General features: G+C 40.7%; 2 protein-coding genes across 5 annotated transcripts; one reads left to right on the top strand and one right to left on the bottom strand.

The window, feature by feature from the left end:
• The first annotated feature begins 6,006 nt into the window (after positions 1–6,006).
• On the top strand, positions 6,007–14,701 carry gtf3aa (general transcription factor IIIAa). The gene is made up of 9 exons (XM_053490968.1): positions 6,007–6,205; positions 7,728–7,828; positions 7,921–8,017; positions 9,318–9,406; positions 9,974–10,047; positions 10,254–10,334; positions 11,108–11,337; positions 13,980–14,030; positions 14,315–14,701. Exons 1-9 carry the CDS (start codon positions 6,089–6,091, stop codon positions 14,699–14,701), a joined length of 1,227 nt encoding a protein of 408 aa, XP_053346943.1. The 5' UTR covers positions 6,007–6,088.
• LOC128517167 (translation initiation factor IF-3, mitochondrial-like) lies at positions 13,701–17,424 on the bottom strand. Of its 4 annotated transcripts, XM_053490972.1 has the most exons (5): positions 17,335–17,392; positions 17,215–17,230; positions 16,362–16,855; positions 15,899–16,050; positions 13,701–15,288 (listed from the first exon to the last, which is right to left on the bottom strand). In XM_053490972.1, exons 3-5 carry the CDS (start codon positions 16,852–16,854, stop codon positions 15,052–15,054), a joined length of 882 nt encoding a protein of 293 aa, XP_053346947.1. In that variant the 5' UTR covers position 16,855; positions 17,215–17,230; positions 17,335–17,392; the 3' UTR covers positions 13,701–15,051. The 4 variants fall into 4 exon arrangements, with proteins under 4 accessions (XP_053346947.1, XP_053346946.1, XP_053346945.1 ...); XM_053490971.1 differs by lacking the exon at positions 17,215–17,230 and having other exon boundaries at positions 17,335–17,424; XM_053490970.1 differs by having other exon boundaries at positions 16,362–16,878; positions 17,215–17,414.
• Between the last annotated feature and the right edge of the window lie 3,332 nt (positions 17,425–20,756).

The following is a 20,756-nucleotide window of genomic DNA, read 5'->3' on the forward strand; positions in this document are numbered from 1 at the left end:
GATGTTCTCTTTCCCTTGCTTCTTGTTTGGGAAGCTGTTTGGGGGGTGGGATGGGTCCGAAGTGTTTTTTCTATATTTAAATGTGTTCATGTGTTCGGTTGCTATTGTGTACTGACGTTAAGAATATTTCAGATAGAAGGCATCAGTTTTTTATATATTAAGCAATACTGCAAACCTGGGACGTAATGGATCACCCACAGTGAACTTTGTGAGCTGGAACGTGAAAGAGGTTAACAATATTATTAAGCGTAATAAGACCCTGTTGGCAAGACGCCTAATTTTAATTAATTGGAAACAATCATCTCCCGCGGCTTTTAAACAATGGGCAAAAGATGTCCTGTATTTCCTTAGTTTGGAGAAAATAAGACTGAATTTAAGTGGTTCAAGATCCAAGTTCAAGGCTAGGTGGCGTCCTTTCATAGATCACATCAAAAACCAAATATGACTACAAGAGGACAAAACTATGTGGCTGTAACCAGGTTTTGCTTATGATGTTCTGATGCTATTTCCTGTACACAATAGAAAAGTACTTTGTATGAATGTTATGTTGTTTGTTAGGTTATATAAGGTATATATGTTTTTTTTCTTCCTTTATCCGTTGTAAAAAGTGATAAAACAATAAAAAAAGTACGAAATGAACTAAATGACTCAAAAAAGATTCATTCATTTTGATGAACGAGATTCAAAGAACCGAGTCACTAAAATGATTCAAACTTCCCATCACTAATAATCTTATTTAATTTCTCTGAATACATTTCTTAAACAAATCGATACAAAGCAAATAAACTGTGTACAAACTGCACCACATACGATTTAAGCCCTAAAATTATCAGAAAAAATGTCATGTGACATCTTTAAAAATGAGCTTTCGAAGTTTTGAATTCTTACTTTGTAGGATTTTCTGCCGTCATGCGGTCCTAATAAATGTGTTGTATAAGATTGTGTATGTGAGAGAGACAATTAAAACTGCATTTAGGTTTAGAGAAGAGAAATGAAAAGGCCCAGGCAGGTATTGAGGATAAAATGGATGGAAAAGAAGACAAATGAGTGGGTAGTGGAGCAAATACACATGCAGTGAGGAATAATTTGAGTCAGTTGGACATGTCATGAGGAAGATTTTGATTGCATGAAAAAAAAACAAAAGAACGAAATGAGGAAGACCAAGAGGATCGGTGCAAACGTGTAAGTGATAATATCCTAAATCTAGTCAAACATATCTAATTCTAATATAACATATAACATTATTAAACCCCTAAGAGTAAGATTTTAAGTCTATCAAGAATTAATATTCATAAAAGTAGACGAAAATATCTTCCAATAAAACAAGAAATTAGGAAAACAGGCCTAAAAATCTTACACAAGCCGTGCTCAGGTCAAACTGGGACTTTTGTCAGTACAGAATAACAGAACTCAGTCCTGAGAGTAAACACTCCCTTTATGTCTCTATATAATCCCCTGATACACTAAAGCACTTATCCCAGTGTCTCACTAGAGCTTGGACACCATCAGGGTGGAACGTTCTCTCTGTACGCTGAGACCCTGAGATGCTGAGATGCTGGCCTCCCAGGAACTCTTAATGCCTTTTGTTTTTGCACAAGCTCATTTCCACATGTTTGGACCCATTAAAGTTCCTGAAAGGCCAGCGGTTCAAACGTAAAGTCCAATCAAGACCGTCATAGACATGAAGAACTGGACAACGGGACAGCACTAGAGCAGAGAGAAGGAAGTTAAAGAGAGAATAAAGAGATCATTTGTAAGAAAATTACATCCTTTTTTTTATTTACAAAACATTAAATTTAAGATTAAACAGATAAAATGTTGTCTGGAAACAGTAACTTCTTCACATGAACTATTTTTATCCAAATATTCGATTGAAGCAGCTGTTACATGTTGTGTGAATCATGGGCTAAAGTCAAAGTATAAATACTGTTTCACAGCTGGAGACGAATAAATAATAAAAAACACAGTCTGGTGAGTGGATTTTTCAGTACGCTGTTTATTTACACACACACACACACTGCACCTGGTCGTCTGTCTGGCTTCTTTCACGTTCTTTCTCACACTCAGCGCCTGTTGTTTCCAAGAAATGTAAATAGATTTTTTAGTGGAATTAAAAACCTCAGGCCACATCGAGTGCTGGTGTTGCCCCGCTACCCCCCCCCCCCCCCCAACCCTCCCTTCACCACCCCCTAAGGGTTGTTTTCTTTTTTTCATTTTAATTCCTCACACACACACGCACACACACATACATACGTAGGCAGACGAAAGTCTTGGACAGTTTCCCATGGTGATCTCCCACAGGCGCGAGCTGTTTGTGCTGCGGGTTTAAGTGGTGCACGCTGCCATGCTAAGATTATTAAAGCACTGTATTACCACTCGACTTAATCCTATACAGAAGTGAACCATAAAGAGGCAGCGGGGGGGTGGGTGGGTGGGGGGGGGTAGTAGAGGCCGAGTGTGAGGAGGAGGGCGAGATTACGGAGGGGAAACTCTCGACAGAACTTTATCTGATGGCTGGTTTTCCCACCGGGTACACACATCAGAGATCAGAGCTCCTGGATTCTCACAGGTGTGTACAGGCGGAAAGCAGTTGTATCAGGTGTGTGTGAGTGTTTGTGGGTGCGTTGTGTAAGACTGTAAAAAAGTTCATTACACTGAGACGTTTGGAGAAAGCAAAGCTCTAAGGCTGATAGTGATAAGGCTCATAATGTGACCCGTCACAAAGTCTAAAAATTAGAAAGATGCTTTGATCTATAATAATGATGTTGCTTCTCTTTGAGGGTTGCTTCGTTGCAAATGTCCTGAATTTCCTGAGTTTAGAAGGTCATCGTTTTCTTTGTGTTGACCGACATCTGTGTGTCACTGCGAGTCAGAAAACTTATCAACAGGTCTGTCTGAGGCTCTGAGGAGACGCCGCTGTCGGAGGAGTTAGTTACACATGCACAAGGGCGGCGCTAGTGATTCTGGGCCCCTAATACCCTGGGCCCCATCCCTGACCCTTTTTTAACTGAAATAGCATTTTTAGGGGCCCCTGTCACTCAGGGGCCCCTGAATCCTTTCATCCTTACCCCTGCCATTACGGAACCCCTGCTTTCGTTCGAACTAAACTGCTAGCTTTAAACCTCCATTACTGGTTAATTAGAACTTTATTAGAACTTTATTAATCCCAGAGGGAAATTAACTAAACCAGTCCTGTACACAGTCACAGTGCACATAGTGATCGACTCAAGAAGGGATTTAAGGTCACTATTCCAGATAACGTGAAACTTGTGAGATCAGGATGGAGGTCTAACGGAATGCCACAGAGTCTCTTGATGCATCATCACCACCACAATAACGTGGCACTGCTCGGGTTTATGGAGCCATGCCAGGCGGGGGGTGGGGGGCAGGGGGGGATACGGGGTGTCATGCTGGTGTGAAAAAAACAGACTGAACAAAAACTGGATGGTACGTGCCAAGTTCCAATTGTCTCCTCGTTAATAGGCATCAAAATGGCAACTCGTGTTGGCATCTGTGTTATCATACAGGTGAACATGCTCCTGGGAAAAGGGAGTGTTTCTTTTCTTTTCCCAGCTCCTCGGAGGAGAGATGGCGTGGCCGCTTTGTCAGCATGATCCTAACCGGATTAGTCGTGCCAGGGCGATCCCGGTTTTTCACATCGTTGTCTACTTTCCATCTCATTTTAATGTGATTAGCCCAGCGCCTGTGGTCCGGGATACATCGATGATGGCGAGGGGGCACCAAAGGGCAGAGGATAAAGTGTCCCTTCCTTAAAATACATAGAATAAGTGGGATTGGTTGGATGAAGATGATGCAACAGTGGATGCTGCACTCTACTTTCAAACTGAAACATCATAAAATGCACACCAAAAAAAGTTTTCCTATAAAAGATGGCACAACTTTCATTTAAAAAATGAAACCAATTTTATTTAGAGTGTAAAACAATCGTCATCTAATTTATAAATAAATTTTAAAATTATAAATAAATAAAGTCTATTATATTTTTCCATAAAATCTAATAAGCAATTCATCTTAAAAAGCCATTTAAGTCCTGTTGTGGAGGAAAAGGAGTTAACATACAGTATAAATCTTTACTGAAGAAAAAGTTTACCAAAAGCTTTTTTTTCATAGATAAGGTAACAAACTTTCTTTTGGTATGCAGACCTTTGAAGCTGGTCTACGTCCATATTCAAGAATAAATGTACTTTATGTTATGGACAAAGCATGCAACTAATAAATCAATTAACTCAGTGGTTCTTAATCGTATTCCTGAAGGAGCGCTGCCCTCCATATCTTAGTGTTTTTTCTGCTGAAATAATTTTGGACTGTGGGAGGAAACTGGAGTATCTGGAGGAAACCCACCAAGCACGGAGAGAACATGCATACTCCATGCACACAGAGGTGAGAATCAAACCCAGACCCTGAAGGTGCGAGGTTACTGCTATTTTATAAAGCTCTCGATGTGCAAATGTTTCCAAGTGTTCGATCTAGTGCACAGTGCCAACGCCAAACTGGTAGCTACAAGCTTCTATTGCAAAAAACGTAAATCTTCAAACATTAAAGATGTCTCATGTGATCATGTTACATTTGGAAATTACAGGTCAAAATAACTGAAACATTCCCCAGAATTTTGGTCTTTTTTTTTTAAATCTCTAGTCTTTACATTTTTTTCATCCCTTTCTGGACTTTGTGTCGTCTTTCCTTCAGTGTTACAGTAGAAGATGGATTACACTCCTCCACCTCCTGCTGAGTCTCACGGTGGGTAAAACCCAATCTCACGTGAGCTCACAACACTGGCACAGAGGATTAGAGAGACTGATTAAGACAGTGGCTCCCCAGTGTGTGTGTGTGTGTGTGTGTGTGTGTGTGTGTGTGTTCAGGATGAGAGGATGAGACAGTGGAAGGAGAAGATCTGGGGAACACAGAGAGATGTTTAGGATAGAGGGTGAGTGTGACAGCAGGGTTTGTCTACAGTCAGTGGAAATGCCTGATATTTAACCGGTCTCATGTGTTTGTTTATTCATGTATTTGAAATAAATGTCTTGTAGTTTACTTCAGATCCACAGAGATGATCTGTGGAGCAAAATAACATACAAATTAATTCAATTCAATTTTATTTGTATAGTGATTTTAACAATTGTCATTGTCCCAAAGCAGCTTTACACAATCAAAAGAATTATTTCAGTAGTGAATCAGAATGATCAGATCGTCCCTGGTGAACAAGCCGAGGGCGACAGTAGCAAGGAAAAACTCCCTGAGATGGTAATAGGAAAATTAAAATTAAACAGATTGTGTTTAAACGCTGGTGTCTCAGTGTGTTAAGGCTCTGAGTTACTGATCAGAACGTCGAGGGTTTGAGCCCCAGCTCTGCCAGGTCACCCTGTTGGGCCCTTGAGCGAGGCTCTTCACCCTGTCTACTCCAGGGGGCGCTGTATAACACTGTACACTCTAAGTCCAGCATACTAACAATAAAAGCTGGGAATGTGATGAATAAAGAATTTGACTGTGCACTAATGTATATGTGATGAATAAATGAATGCTGTACTTCATTAGTTAGCACTGTCACCTTGCACCTCCAGGGTCCGGGTTCGATTCCCATCTCTGTGTGCATGGAGTTTGCATGTTATTGGTGGGTTTCCTCTGGGTACGCCGGTTTCCTCCCACAGTCCAAAGACATGTAGGTTAGGTTAATTGGCGTTCCCAAATTGCCTGTAGTGTGTGAATGAGTGTGTGTGTGTGTGTGTGTGAGCCCTGTGATGGATTGTACCCCGTCTCGTGCCCTGTGAGACCACTGAACAGCTCGAGTTTGTGTGAAGGGTTTCTCTTTAAACACGACATTTGTTTAATTTGTTGTGTAACATGTTATATTAATGCACATGAAACCCTAAAACTAAATATAAAACTGTAAAAAAAACACACAAACTGTAAATATCAATTTAAAAAAAAACCCTGCTGATATGTTTGTACCCCCCTCCCTCCTCAGTTGGTACGTTCCAGGGCGCGACGTGATGACGTCATGACGTAACCCAACATGGCGCCGCAGTTCTCGCGGTCTGTCTTGTAAGCGGCCAAACATTCGTCTGTAATCATGCGGGAAATGAATACAACATCGTCCGGAATGTTTATCTGCTCTTTCTCGGAGTGCCAGGCGTCCTACGATAAGGAGTGGAAGCTTCAGGCGCATCTGTGTAAACACACCGGAGTGGTGAGGGTTTAACAGCCGAAAGCGGATTCTCACTCTACTCGTGTTTTTTTTTTTTTTTTGACAAGTCCCGCCTCCTGCCTGCTCTCAGCGACCTGATAGGACAGAGATTGCCTGTCTTTTAAGTCGCTTAACCAATCATTGAACGAGGCCTAGGTAGGAGGCGGGACTTGCCACAGAGATGATTACATTAATTAATTTACTCTTTGCCATGTGATTTAAAGGAGGCATTTAAAGTAGCTGTTATATAGATTTATATGGTATATTTTATATGTATATGATTTACATTTAGTCCCCCCCCCCCACACACACAATTTATAATCTTTATTATTTAAAATGATTGAAATCAGGAATTATGTCATATTTTTGTCCAAATGGGGATCTCAGTGTTTGTGACACATAATCTATAAAATTTTTCAAACTACACACGTAATAAAATTTATTTATATAATTAATCCTATTATAATTTATAAGTTGAATTGTGTTATTAGTGTAATGCTCATGTCAACCTCTACTTAGACATATTTATAAAAAGACGTCTAAATTCATTAATAACATGCCACGCACAAGATCTCAGTTTATAATAATTCTAATCAATCTAATAATTAAAGTCATGCTGGGTGACATGTCCAGTAATTCTCAAGGTAAAAAAAATGTAAGTATATCTCTATACTACTAATAAATAATAATAATAATAATAATAATAATAATGGGCAGTGGGGGCTCAGAGGACTGAGGCACTGAGTTACTGATCTGAAGGTCAGCGGTTCGAGTCCCAGCTCCACCTGGTTGCCACTGTTGGGCCCTTGAGCGAGGCCCCTAACCCTGTCTGCTCCAGGGGGCGCTGTACCATGGCTGACCCTGCGCTCTGACCCCAGTTACACAATTTTTAGAATAAAAGATTATGATATTGGCGGCACGGTGGTGTAGTGGTTAGCACTGTCGTCTTGCACCTCCAGGGTCTGTGTTCGATTCCCATCTCTGTGTGCGTGGAGTTTGCATGTTCTCCTTGTGCTTGGTGGGTTTCCTCCAGGGACTCCGGTTTCCTCCCACAGTCCAAAGACATGTAGATTAAGATAATTGGCGTTTTCAAATTGCCCGTAGTGTGAGTAAGAGTGTGTGAGAGTGTGAGTAAGTGTGAGTGAGAGTGTGTGAGAGTGTGAGCGTGTGCCCTGCAATGTATTGGCACCCTGTCCAGGGTGTACCCTGCCTCATGCCCTAAGTCTCCGCCCCCACAACCCTGAATACAGGATAAAGCCGTATAAGAGACGAGTGAGTGAGTGAGATTTATAATATTATTAGATTATAAAATCATTAGATTAAGATTATGAAATTATTTGTTCTAGGCAGGAAAACTCAAGCGGTCAGATTATATCCTGTGAATTTTGGATCAAAACAACCTCACCAAAAATGTAATAAAGGTCAGATCTCTAGTGTCCCGCGTGCTGACGTTATCTCTGCATGGTTGATTCTCTTCCGGTCTCTTTTGTACTTGTTTATAATGATGTGATGTTTTGTGTTCCAGCGGCCGTTCGAGTGTGTGTACGCCGGATGCAGCAAAACGTTCTGCAGTAAATCTCACCTGACTCGTCATGAGCTCACACACACCGGGGAGAAACCCTTCAGGTAGGTGTGACACCCCTGAGCACGTTCCTACAGCCACGTTAAACACAGTTTAATCTCATTCTCATTATAATCTCTGTTTTTTTCCCCTCCAGCTGTAGTGAGGACGGATGCACACAGAGTTTCACCACAAACTTTAACTTGAGGAAACACATTTCACGTAAACACAAACAGGAAGTGAAGCTCTACACCGTGAGTCACCGAGGATCTGTCATGTATGAAGTTAAAGTGTAGAGTCATAGTTCAGTCGGGTGAAGAAGAGAGATGTCCAGTAGTGAAGGAAGGACTGAAGAGTCACATGTTCATAAAGGAAATAACAAATGCGTTTATGTTTGTTGCATAAAGGCGAGATCACTTCATTTCCCAGCTGAAAAAACTATTGGAACCTGTAACTGGAAAGTTTTATAATTTTATAATCTGACAGTGATTTAGTTATTTTTGGAAATGGAATTTAGCTTTTTAGATTTTTATTGTTTATTGAATATTATTCTTCGGTCGGATTCTTATATGCCAAATTAATATTACTTCTATTATATACAACATTTATTTCTTATACAAACACATTGTAATAAAATAGCAATTAACCAGCTACATTAAATAACGCATTAGCATTTCTGCTGTTGAAAATTTGATCAAAGAAAACTACAACATTTAGGGGTGCCAATAATTTTAAAGTAATCATTTTATTGTGCACAGGTACTAATGCACTGTCATAAGTTATGTATTCATCTTGGTATTGTAATGGTTAGGACCGTCACCTTGCACCTTCAGGGTCCGGGTTCGATTCCCGTCTCTGTGTACGTGGCGTTTGGTGGGTTTCCTCTGGGTTCTCCAGTTTCCTTCCACAGTCCAAAAACATGCAGATTAGGCTAATTGGTGTTTACAAAATGTGCATAGTGTGTGTGTATGTGTGTGTGTGTGTGTGTGTGTGTGTGTATGTGTGTGTCCAGCTTATCTCATGGTGTAAACATAAAAAAAGTCACAAATGCTTTTTGGGATGAAATAAATTTGATGCAGAATTATAAAAGTTAGATTGTTGTTTGCATGAAATTGGAGGTGCTGATGAAGGATTTCTGTCGAAATGTGTGAAAAGTCCATAAACATCAGGCCAAGTCCGTCTCCAGACTGCTGTCGTGTGTGAACTCATTAAAAAAAGTACATTATTCTTAATCCAAACTTTAGTACTTGACAAAAAATAATTCTCCATGTCAGAATCTGTTTCTGTTGGTTTGTGTGTTTTTCTTTTCAGCTCTGTGTGTCACATTGTAACGATCGCGAGTCATGTGACTCAGTATAACGTTTAGAAACATCTGTGGAAAATTAATGTACTGAGAAAAATATGAAATAATAAAGTTAACTTGTGAACACACTCTTATAATGTTATTATAACTAATAATTCTATCAGTACAGTAAAGTGTTATGATTCTATCAGTACTGTACCGTGCAGACGTCCGGGTTCACAGGAGGTCACGGTGTCTCTCTGTGTGTTCAGTGTTTGTTTGAGGGATGTGACAGAAGCTTCAAGAAGAACAACCTGCTAAAGACCCATGAAAGCACACACACACTCCAGCTCCCGTATGAGTAAGCATGGCTCACACTCTTCCTTTTCTGTGTGTGTGTGTGTGTTCAATGCTAATGCTTCACAGTTGAGCTCATTCAGCTGTTATTTAACAGACAGAATTTATTAATTCCAAAGGAAATTTTCAACATTCAGTATTAATGATATTATAAAATAACATGTAGTTATAATTATAGATCGTCATGTTTAGTAAAAAACCCTGTTAAAGGACCGTACTACAACAGAAATGACTAAGATAAAGAGAGTATGATGTAAAGGTACTAAAGGTGCCCATGACTTTGTGGAATTTAAAAAATATATATACAGCGCCATCTGTTGAATTTTTGAGTGAACTAAAATAGTTTGTGTTCAGTGAAGTGCGCGGGACGAAGGTCTGCGATCACGTTTATCAAGTAGATTTCAATTGCGCACGCAATTTTTACAATACATGTAAATGCCCCTCCCTAATCCCCGCCTTCTATTTAAGCAGTGTGGGCGTGGTTTATGTGGGGGTGGAGTCATAACAAAAATAGCGTTAATTATTATTATATCATGTGTGTAAATATGCTCTGCTGCATTGTTTCTTCCAGATGCTCGTACAAAGGCTGTGACAGACGCTTCGTGAATCCCAGCAAAAGAAAGCGACATGAGAAAGTACACACGGGTGAGAGCTTCTGATTCCCAACCGGATGGATTTTATTCCAATTAGACTTTATTGTAATAAATCAGGAGATTCCTTTTGCATAGTTCAACTGTATTTATTCTTCTGCAGATGAACATTTTTTATTAAACTGGATGTATGGTTAAACGTGATGAGATGTTATTTATTATTATTATTTTCACATTTCATGTTTAAACATGTTGTTGCAGGTTACACGTGTCCGGATGAGGATTGCACATTTGTTGCGAAGAACTGGACTGAACTCACCAAACACAGGAAAGAGCACAGAGGTCAGATAAAAACACAACTTACAGGTTTCATGTACAGTGGAACCTCGGATTAGGAGCATAATTTGTTCCACACTAACCGAATCACTGCTATAAAGTAAAACAAACAAACAAACAAATTAACCTGCACTTTACCTTTGAAAGAATTCGCGACAGAGCACAGAGAAAGAGTGTGTGTGTTTGTGAAGGCGAGTGGAGGAGAAGTTGGGGGGGATGTAAAGGCGAGAGTGTGAGTGTGAAGCGGCACAGTGTCAAATTACACGCGTGCACACAACGACAGAGAGCGAGAAAATGGATCTTTAGTCTCCCTAATGAGACTTGCTTTTGCTTTACATGCGCGCTGTACACACACGCATACAGACACAAAATAAAATAAGTTTTACGCACACACACACGTGGTCACAGTGTTATAGTAAACAGTACACATGTGCTGGGATGTTGATTATACCAGTAAGAGACGAGCACTAAGACCCAGCAGGGGAGACGATTACCCACAATTCCGCAGCACAAGAGAGAGAAAAAACGTTGCCTCAGTTGTGATCACGTGACACTCAGCGTCAAAACAAGAAGCGCATTCGTGATACATGATACTCTGTACTCGTAAACCAAGATTTATTAGTTTTTCGAGTCAAAATTCATTCAAAATCTTTGCTCGTCTTGCGGAACACTCGCAAACCGCGTTACTCGCAATCCGAGGTTTCACTGTACTGAGTTTAAAAAAAAAAAGATTATTATAATTTTTTTCAATTAAAAGCCGTGTGTGTGTGTGCGCTCAGTGCGAGTGCAGTGTGACGTGTGTAAGAAGGTGTTCAGGGATGGGTGGTTCCTGAAGCAGCACCAGCGCGTTCACTCTGAGGCCCGTCTGGTGTTTCTGTGTCCGAGAGACGGCTGCACGCGCTCCTACACCACCGCCTTCAACCTGCAGAGCCACATCCTGTCCTTCCACGAGCAGGAGCGCGCGTTCAGCTGCACACACCCCGACTGCACCAAGACCTTCTCCATGAAGGTATTATTATTATTATTATTATTATTATTATTGATCGACCATAGTGTTTGTACAAATCAATCATTTTGCAGAAAAAAAAATCTTCTGATGAATCTTCTGTTATCCATCATGACGTCTCTGTGATGCACGATACGCATCATGATGTAAAGCTTTCCTAACAGAAAACATTGCTGGATTGTTTATATAACGCCTGTAAAAAAAACTTTACAGTACAAAAAGTACAAACATTTTACGCTGCACAAAAGAAAGTTACAAAAGAATTGTAACTGTTACTGAACAGTAAAGTAGTGATGACGCCTCGGACAGATCTTAAACCAATTCCAGTCATTTCAAATTCAAATTCAAATTTTATTTGTCACATACACAAACATACACAGTACGAAATGTAGTGAAATGCATTATACGACTGCCATTGACCCTAAAAGAGAATTAAAGTTTACAAATAAGAAATAAATATAAATAAAAGAATACGATAGAAATTAAATAAAAAAATTAAATTAAACTAGGAAAAAATAAAAATAAAAATAGAAATGTGCTAAGAAAAATAGAACTAAAAATAAAAATAGAAATATGATGTGCATAAAAATAGAAATATACTGTACATAGAAATATGATGTGCATAAAAATAGAAATATACTGTACAAATTTAAATATACTGTACTGGTGTGCAAATATGCAAAGAACAAAGTGTCTTTGTGCAAAGTTATTAAAGTGTCTTTGTGCAATGGTCCAGGATGTAAATGTACAAAATGTAGTGTAGATATAAAGGAAGGTGAGCGTGTAATTGTCCATAGTGTTCATGGATGTAAAAAGATTGATAGATTTGATCAATTATGAAAAGATTGTGTTAGTTCGTGGTTGTGGTTGAGAGACCTTATCGCCGGCGGGAAGAAGCTCCTCCTCAGTCTCTCTGTGTTGGCCTTCAAGGAGCGGAATCGCTTCCCAGACCGCAACAGAGTAAACAGAGTAAACAGTCCGTTATTTCAGTTTAATATCCTTAGTTGTTGTCTTTGCTTGACACGACATTAAATACACAGTATCTCACAAAAGTAAGTACACCACCCTACATTTCAGCGACCACTTTATTATATGTCCTGAAGGGACAAGACCGTAGAAATAAAACTTGGATCTACTTTAGAGTCGTCAGTGTGCAGTTCGTATATCAGTACAGATTTACTGTCCTCTAACAACATGCGGACTATATTGTCTCTTCGCCAAAGAGGACGTCCCACAGATGCTCAATGGGGTTCAGGTCTGGAGACATACTCGTCCACTGACACACACATGATCAGGCCTGATGAACAGTCATGTGACTCTGCATTGTTAAATATGTACTCTGTTATCACTGAGGGTGTACTTACTTCAATTTAATTCAATTTTATTTGTATAGCGCTTTTAACAATTGTCATTGTCCCAAAGCAGCTTTACACAATCAAAAGAATTATTTAAGTCTGTATGAGATGTGAGTGTGTGTGAATCAGAATCATCAGATCGTCCCTGATTAACAAGCCGAGTGTGACGGTGCTGAGGGAAAAACTCCCTGAGATGGTAATAGGAAGGAACCTTGAGAGGAACCAGACTCAACAGGGAACCCATCCTCATCTGGGTGATAACGGAGAGCAGGGATTGATCTGCACTCATACTGTGTTAGTTGGCAGGCAGTTCAGTATAACAGTTGATGTTAATTGATGTTAATATGGAGTCCAGGTAGTTATTGAAAACTTGTAGGTAGACTTGTATGAAGTTCCAGCACTTACTTGTGCATGTATAGTTATTTTCAGAGGACAGTAAATCCGTACTGTTATACAGGCTGGACATTGACGACTCTTAAATAGATCCAAGTTTCTCTATAGTCTTGTCCTTTGAGAAGATAAACTAAAATCTTTGCTGAAATTATAGGGGTGTACTTAGTTTTGTGAGTGGGTGTATATGATAAATTCCCACAAATAAGAAGCTCTTCACTGCATCAGTTAGAGTTAAAAGAATTATTGCAGCTGAAACACATTAATCACTGCATTAATTATTCAATCAAAGGCTCTCATTTATTTGTTTTTATTCATTTACATCCCAAAAGAATTTCAGGCCAAAAATTTTGCTATTAAATGTAAATATTAATTCTAATTTAGCTCATTAACAGGTAGGTTTTATCCTGATATTGTTTTTTTCTTTCATCCTGGAACCTCGGGTAGCGAGTATCTTGGGTCTGAGAGCGTTTTTTGGACAAGCGAAATGTTTTAATAAATTTTAACTTAAGCGAGATCTTGAGATACGAGTAGAAGGCATGCGCTTCGTCTGCCGAGAGTCACATGATCACACCTAAGCCAATGGTTCCTATCTCGCGCACGTGGAACAAATCATCAAAGTTTTAATTTTTTTTTTGGGGGGGGGGGGGGGGGGGGAATTCACTTTGATGTACAAGTGTTTTGAAATACTAGCTCGCTTCCAGGACCAATTATGCTCGTGATCCAAAGTTCCTGACTGTTTGATCTGCCAGAACTAATGGAGCTAAACTGTGAATCTTTTATCATCTGTTCCTTAAAACATATACTAGCACTAGTTTTAAGTGTTAAAAAAGAGGGTCAAGTTTAATTTTGCTTTGTTATAAAGGTTTTAATAATGTAAAAATATGTATTTTTTTGCAGCAAAGTTTACAGAGACACTCTGTGGTTCATGACCCCGAGAGAAAGAAACAGGTAAGGATTACATTCTTCCTCCAGAAATGATGGCATTTTATTGATCTTGTGGTTCTTACGCTGTATAGCGTGGTGATAAACCTCCAGAAACATAGATTTACAGTATCGGCTGCAAATTAATTTATTGTACACAGTTAGTGATTAGATACAGTAACAGTAAGGCAGTAAATTCCACCCATAAGCTTTAATAGATTTCTGACTGACTTTAGTTACAGATTATAAAGCTGAAAATTGACTTAATAGACATAGAAATGTAAAAAAACTTTTTTCTTTTTTTTTTTTAGAAGAAACCCCGTCCAACACGATCCCTGGCGTCTCATTTAAGTGGCTACAAAACGCCAAACAAACGGCAAACAGAAACCCGGGAGACAAACCATGTGTCCAGCCAATCAGACAGCGGCTCATCAGAACCCGTGATGTCATCAGAACCCGAAGTCCACGCTGGAGTAACAAACCTGTCCGTGTCTGATGATCTAATGGCATCTGAAAGTTCTGTTGTTCTCGTTTTAGAGCCACTTGTGCTGGAAGACAGCCAATCAGAAATCAACAGCCAATCAGAAATCATCAAATCTCATAATATACCAGAAAGCAGCCAATCAGAATTTCTAAATATAGTCACTGTCCAATCAGAATTTAAACAGACTCTTGATATTGTAGTGACCGGCCATTGAGAATCCAAACCAAATCTGTGTATCTGATAGAAGTCTGATAACCAACAGTCAGATCTCAACCCCACTGTTCAATCAGAGCCAGTAAAATAAAACCATGGGGTATTTTTATAGGAAATTACAGTCTCATTCCATTATTTATTTACTTGTTGCTTGATCTACACCAGAGTACGGTAAAGAGCAGTTTGCCATGGCAATGCTCTTATTTTTTTTTTTAGGTTACCATAAAAATGTGGACCCCAAAACAAATAAGGTGATACTTAAGATTTTCATTCCTTCAGCCTCCATCCTGAGATTAATCACATTTATATGAACCGTGTGTGAACAATCTGTTGTACTTTCGTCACATTACATCACTGCTGCTGAGAGTCTCTGTCGCGCTCTGACGGAGATCCACGTGCCTCCTGTCTCTCTGGGTTGGGTTCAGAGGGTGCCCGTGTCACGGGCCGCGTCCCCTGCGCCTGCAGCTCTTTAGCGGACGGAGGACGCAGGACGCAGCTGGCCGCCTGACCGTCGCGGATGAGTTTGGGTTTGTTTACAAAGCCGAACGGAGCCGTTATTCTCCCGATCATCTCGTCCAGAATCGAGTTCTGTGGCCAGGAAGAGACAAAGACACGCGAGTGGTTACACTTTCATCTTCTTATATTATTACAGTCATATCTGTACAATAATTTATCCGTCGCAAGCAAACAGACTGGAACTCGGCTCATTATACAGTCACACACGCGCATGTTATACATTTTGTCTTTGCACTTAAAGGTTTACAGTTTTTTGTTGATCTTGATGCATACTTTTAAGAACTGATGTAATGGCAATAAGGATCTGTTTGATGTGTAGCATTTTAATAAAGTAGTAATAAAGTGGGTTATGAATAAAACATTTGTCATAAACACTTATCCTTAGCTCCGAATTGTGGTCCTTGACCATTCCTGGTTTTAATCTGAATCCCATAACACTTTTTTTTTTTTTTATATAGGACACATACAGTCACATTTATAAAGTTTGACCCCAGAGCAGGTTGCCATGGCAATGCATGAATCGTTTTAATTGTTCAAAGCCTGTAAATGAGTTTTTTTAACAAGAGCCTAAGCTGAAACACACTATTTCCTTCTGTTGTTTTAAATAAGCACACAATGGGTGTTCTGTGTATGAGATACTATCGGTAAAAGCTGCAGTAAGGGTGTCGGGGTGTGAGATTACCAGCGCCTGATCGCTCTGTTCGCGTCTCGGCCTCAGCGTCAGTCTCACGTGATGCTTTTTCTCCAGCCAGATGGACACTTGTTTTAGTTTGGTGTCCAGGTCGTGTAGAGCGATATCGGACGACAGAGTCAGGTCCTTCACCTGGACGACGCCTGCACGAGAAAACACACCGCGAGGTAAAACAATACGTCACTTTCAGCATGCACCTCAGTGTTAATAAGGGACAAGACGGCATGACGTAAGGCTTGTATGTGTTTTAGTTACCGCACCAGTCAGGATAATGATCTTGTCATTGGCAAGAAAGAATGTGTGGGTTGTGTACTCATCATCTTCACCGCGGTGGTACAGCTAGATCCTTCCTACTGGTGGGCCTTCCCTAGCCTTACCCGTAGTGTAAGACCATCTGAAGAACTACCTAGTGAAGAGCACGTGACCACCTGATCTGTGGAAACCATGTACGCACCTGTCGCCTTGGCTTTCTGTTTCTCCCTGAGTCTCATCTGCTCCTCGTGTATCTGTTTCCCGCTCATAAGCCGGTACACCGGTGGCTCTGCGTTCTCGTTCACAGGCACCAGCTTCAGCCCTTTTTCGTCCATGAGCCTGAGAACGTCGGCCCGGTGCACGGTCCCCAGGTTCTCGCCGTCCTCGTCCAGCAGGAGCAGGTGGCGTTGGTGGATCTTCCTGCCCACGCTGCTGATGGTGGTTCGAGCTTTTGGGTCCCGCTTCTTCTTCTTCTTCTTCTTCTCCTCCTCCTGAGTTCCGTCCTCACAGGCGTCTCCGCCGTCACCCGCTACGCTTGAGAACCGCGTCCACTGCTGGAGCTTTATGCCCAAGTAACCCCATGTGGTTCTGTTAGAGCGGGTTTTGTACAGGAGGAGGAGCGTGACTGGGCTTGTCGAGGGACACCAGGCTCTCGCTGCACGGCTCAGAGACAGCCTCAGACAACCTAAAGACATCCTGTGGGAGACACACAAGCTGGGCTGTGCTTCACCAAAACAGCCACAAACATAGTAAAGGGCGGTTCACTATGTCCTATACCAGGGCCTGGAAGGTTGTAGGTTCGAATCCCTGAACTGCCAGAGGACGACTATAACTTTCAGGGGAATTTTTAGACAAAATAAGTGAAATATTTTAATACACAAGAACAGTTCTGGATGTTAAACTAAACAAAGTCTCATTAATGCTAATACTGATGCTAACACGTGCTGTTATTGTAACAACATACGAGTGACTTCGAGTCTTAACACTGCTGTGTATAAACATCCCTCCAGTCCACCCGGTGTGTGTGTGTGTACACACTCCCCTGCTCTACTCACCTCACACTCAGTAACTCTGCATGAAGAGAGAAGTGTGTGTGTGTGTGTGTGTGTGTGTTAGTTATTAATCAACTTTAAATACGGAGGAAACTGAGCGCGCGCGCACACACACACACACACCTGCCAAACAAATCAGCCCCGGAACATCAAACCTTCTCGTCTGGGTAGGAGTTTGCTCGCCGGCGCGTGTTGATGACGTAGAATGATGGCGTCCGGCTCCACCCCCTTCTGTGTTCCTGTTTCTCTAAAGTGAACAAATCAGTCTAAAGAGGTCTATTAAATAAATAAATAAATAAACACACAACATTGACGATGAGTGAGTGATACTTTTTATTATTTTTATTTTTATTATTATTAGTAGTAGTAATATTAGTATTCCTCAATGTTACATCATCTTAACAAACATAAGAGTTGCTTTGGAGTCTGTTCTTTTTTTAGCCCATGGTGGTAAAAAATAAAAAACACAATGCACTAAAGAAAAATTTTTAAACTCAAATCTTTTCAATTTAGGAACAATCATTAGCATAATGACATGAAAGCAACACGAGGCCGAATATAAACCTGGTGTGCTTGGGTTTTAAAGAAGCCGCTCATCTGTACTTAACTCGAGTTGACACAGTTTGACCCAAACCATGTGGTTTTGTGGCCTGCTCTGCCCCGCCCCTTCAAAAAAAACATTAATAAATAAAAAAAAAAATCTGTAAAGGTCTCCTGCTGCGTGTTGCTTTTATATGTATCGAAATTGTAACATTATTAGGAATCTTATCATATAATTTGTTACTTTGATCCTGAATTACTCCCAAAGGGTCTTAAAAGAGGACATCGCCTTTTCTCCTATAAAGACTCCTTTATCTGCTTAGTGTGTTTAGTCCAGGCTTAGTGACGAACAAAAAAACACAAGCTCACTAGTGCACAAAAGTGCTTTTGAGCGTCTGCGTGAGGAAGCCACCCTTAAAGGCTGGGAGTCAGAGGCGATGAGGTGTTTTGTTGTTTGCTTTCTTTTGAGTGTTTACCAGCGGAGTGTATACTGACCTTCGCTGGCCCGTACCCAGCTCCCTCACAAAGCATGTCTGCTTTTCCATAGACTCCATAATTAAGCAATAATAAAAGGTTTAAAATATGGTTTAGGCTTTGGGGGGCAAGGCAGTGTGAGCGGCCTCAGGCCTGGGTTCTATAGAAACAGTAAATCTAAAGATTTTACACTCAGATGAGCAGCAATGGATTAATTTGTTTAATGCTGACAGATACAAAGAGGCCCTAATCTGGACTTTCTTCTGTGGCCTTTACCCAGAAAGCCACAGAGACACAGTTATGTTCCTCGCTCTCTCCGTCACCTGCCGGTCTACAGGTGCCTCTTCCGACACCAGAACAGGGAAAAACGCAAAAAACAGAGAGAAAGAGGGTCACCTTTTACAAATACAAAGGTTTGATCATTTAAATATAAAGATTAAAATGTGTATTTGTGCAGAACATGCAACTCAAACATTTGGTCTTCTCACATCATGTGGTCTTTTTATCTGCCATCTTAGTCCCAATGCAATCATTTGCCCTATTATATGACAAAACAACATGATGTAATTTATCTGACATCACAAATTATCAGCTCAAAACTAGAGGTAGGAAAAAACTGAACAATGCTTAAGGCAGTGTTTTGATAAGGTCATAACTGAAGACGAATGCTGCAACATGGTGGCTTAGTGGTCAGCACTGTGGCCTCGCACCTCCAGAGTCCGGGTTCGATTCCTGCCTTACGGTCTGTTGTGTGTGGAGTTTGCAAGAATGGACAGGATTAGGAATTACCATATTAGAGGGACAGTGCATTTAGGACGGTTTGTGGACAAGGCCAGTTTGAGCTGGTTTTAACCTCAGAGTGGCGCAGTGGTAAGGTGCTCGCCCTATCATCCGGAGATCGCTAGTTTGATTCCCGGGTGATGCTGTAACCTCTCGCAGCCGGAGGTCTAGAGAGAGCTGATTGGCCGAGCTCTCTCAGAGGGGAGGGACGAGAGGTACATCGTGCTCCCACATTAATCACGACTCTACAGCCAATCAGGGGCGTCTGTGAGCTCACACAAGCAGAATAGCGGCTAGCGCTGTCCTCCGAGTGTGTTACAGCGCCCCCAACAGTGAGCAGTTTGAAAAAATGCAGTCGGTTGACATCCTTTGGTCTTCGGTTCTCCCCACCGAGTGGTAGTAGTTTAGTAGCCTTGATGGGGGGGACCAATGATGGGTGGAAATTGGATACGACTAAATTAGGGGCAAAAAATCGGGGGGAAAATCTTTACAAAATAATAATAAAATGGTTTGGACATGTGCAGAGGAGGCATGCGGTGTATACCAGGAGGAGAATGTTAGAGATGGAGGTCCAAGGAAGGTTTAAGGCAGTGGCGGCTGGTGAAAATTTTTCCTGGTGGGGCTGATGTGACAAAATATTTCTTTGCTTAGTCCAATATAAGAATTAAAATCAACAGTCAGACGATGATTACAATTAACAATAATGATTTAATCTCCTCCTCAAAATCACCAGTTTCACAGATAAAGTAAATAAAGAACAAATTTCCATTGTATAATACGCCATGCATGCTTAAGAGAGTATCAAATACAATAATCAACATCAAAGGGTATGATCAGCTGGATCACCTTTCAAGCAAAGTTGCATCTCAAAGTGGTTCACACAAAGAAAAACAGTTTTAAAAATGCAATTTAACACAACAGTCTAAAACGGGTATATTAATAAGGATCTCACCGAATTTGGTGAAAACTGCTCTTCGCTCGTTAAGTTCGCCATCATTACTCTGATTGACCGCGCCTCTCTCTGATTGACCGCGCCTCTCTCTGATTGACCGCGCCTCAAAAGAAAAAAAAAACTTAAATCTCGCGGTATTTTCTGCTGCTTGGGGCAGAATTTCCAGCGCCCCAAGACCATAAAACTCTGAGAAACTGATTGGCCGCATATTTATTAATTTACCCTAGCAACAGTACATGACGGGCCATTTGGCTGCACTCAGGGGCGCTTTTTCTCAGCGCCCCATGACAGAAACGATACAAGTCTGTCTGTGGAAATTCACTGGTGAATGAATGTCACTAGGTGGGAAATGTTGTATATGTTATTCATATCGCATGTAGGCACATACTGGTGGGTAAACCGAATTTAAAAACTTAATTTGTAAAAATATATTTTAAATTTTTAGCCCCTCTTATCAGGGAGGGCGGTGCCCCAGCGCCCCCTATGGGCCGGCCGCCACTGGTTTAAGGATGTAGTGAGGGAGGACATAAGGAGGCTGAAGTGACAAGGAAGATGTGGAAGACAGAGTTAGATGGAGACAAATGTGTCAATTATGTAGACATATAAATTAATCGTTAGCAAAACCTTAATTATGTTAATAAACTGTATTTGGTGCTACAAAATTGGTGCTGCCTTAAAGTACAATAAATGGTAAGTGGAAAAGGGAAGGGATCTAATGCAAGCATGAAACACTCAACACTACTGTTTTTTTAAACATCTTAATGATCAGGGGAATCAGTTAGTATTAATATAGTACATT

The sequence above is a fragment of the Clarias gariepinus genome, unplaced genomic scaffold (genome assembly GCF_024256425.1).
Source record: "Clarias gariepinus isolate MV-2021 ecotype Netherlands unplaced genomic scaffold, CGAR_prim_01v2 scaffold_37, whole genome shotgun sequence".
Taxonomy (NCBI): Eukaryota; Metazoa; Chordata; class Actinopteri; order Siluriformes; family Clariidae; genus Clarias; species Clarias gariepinus.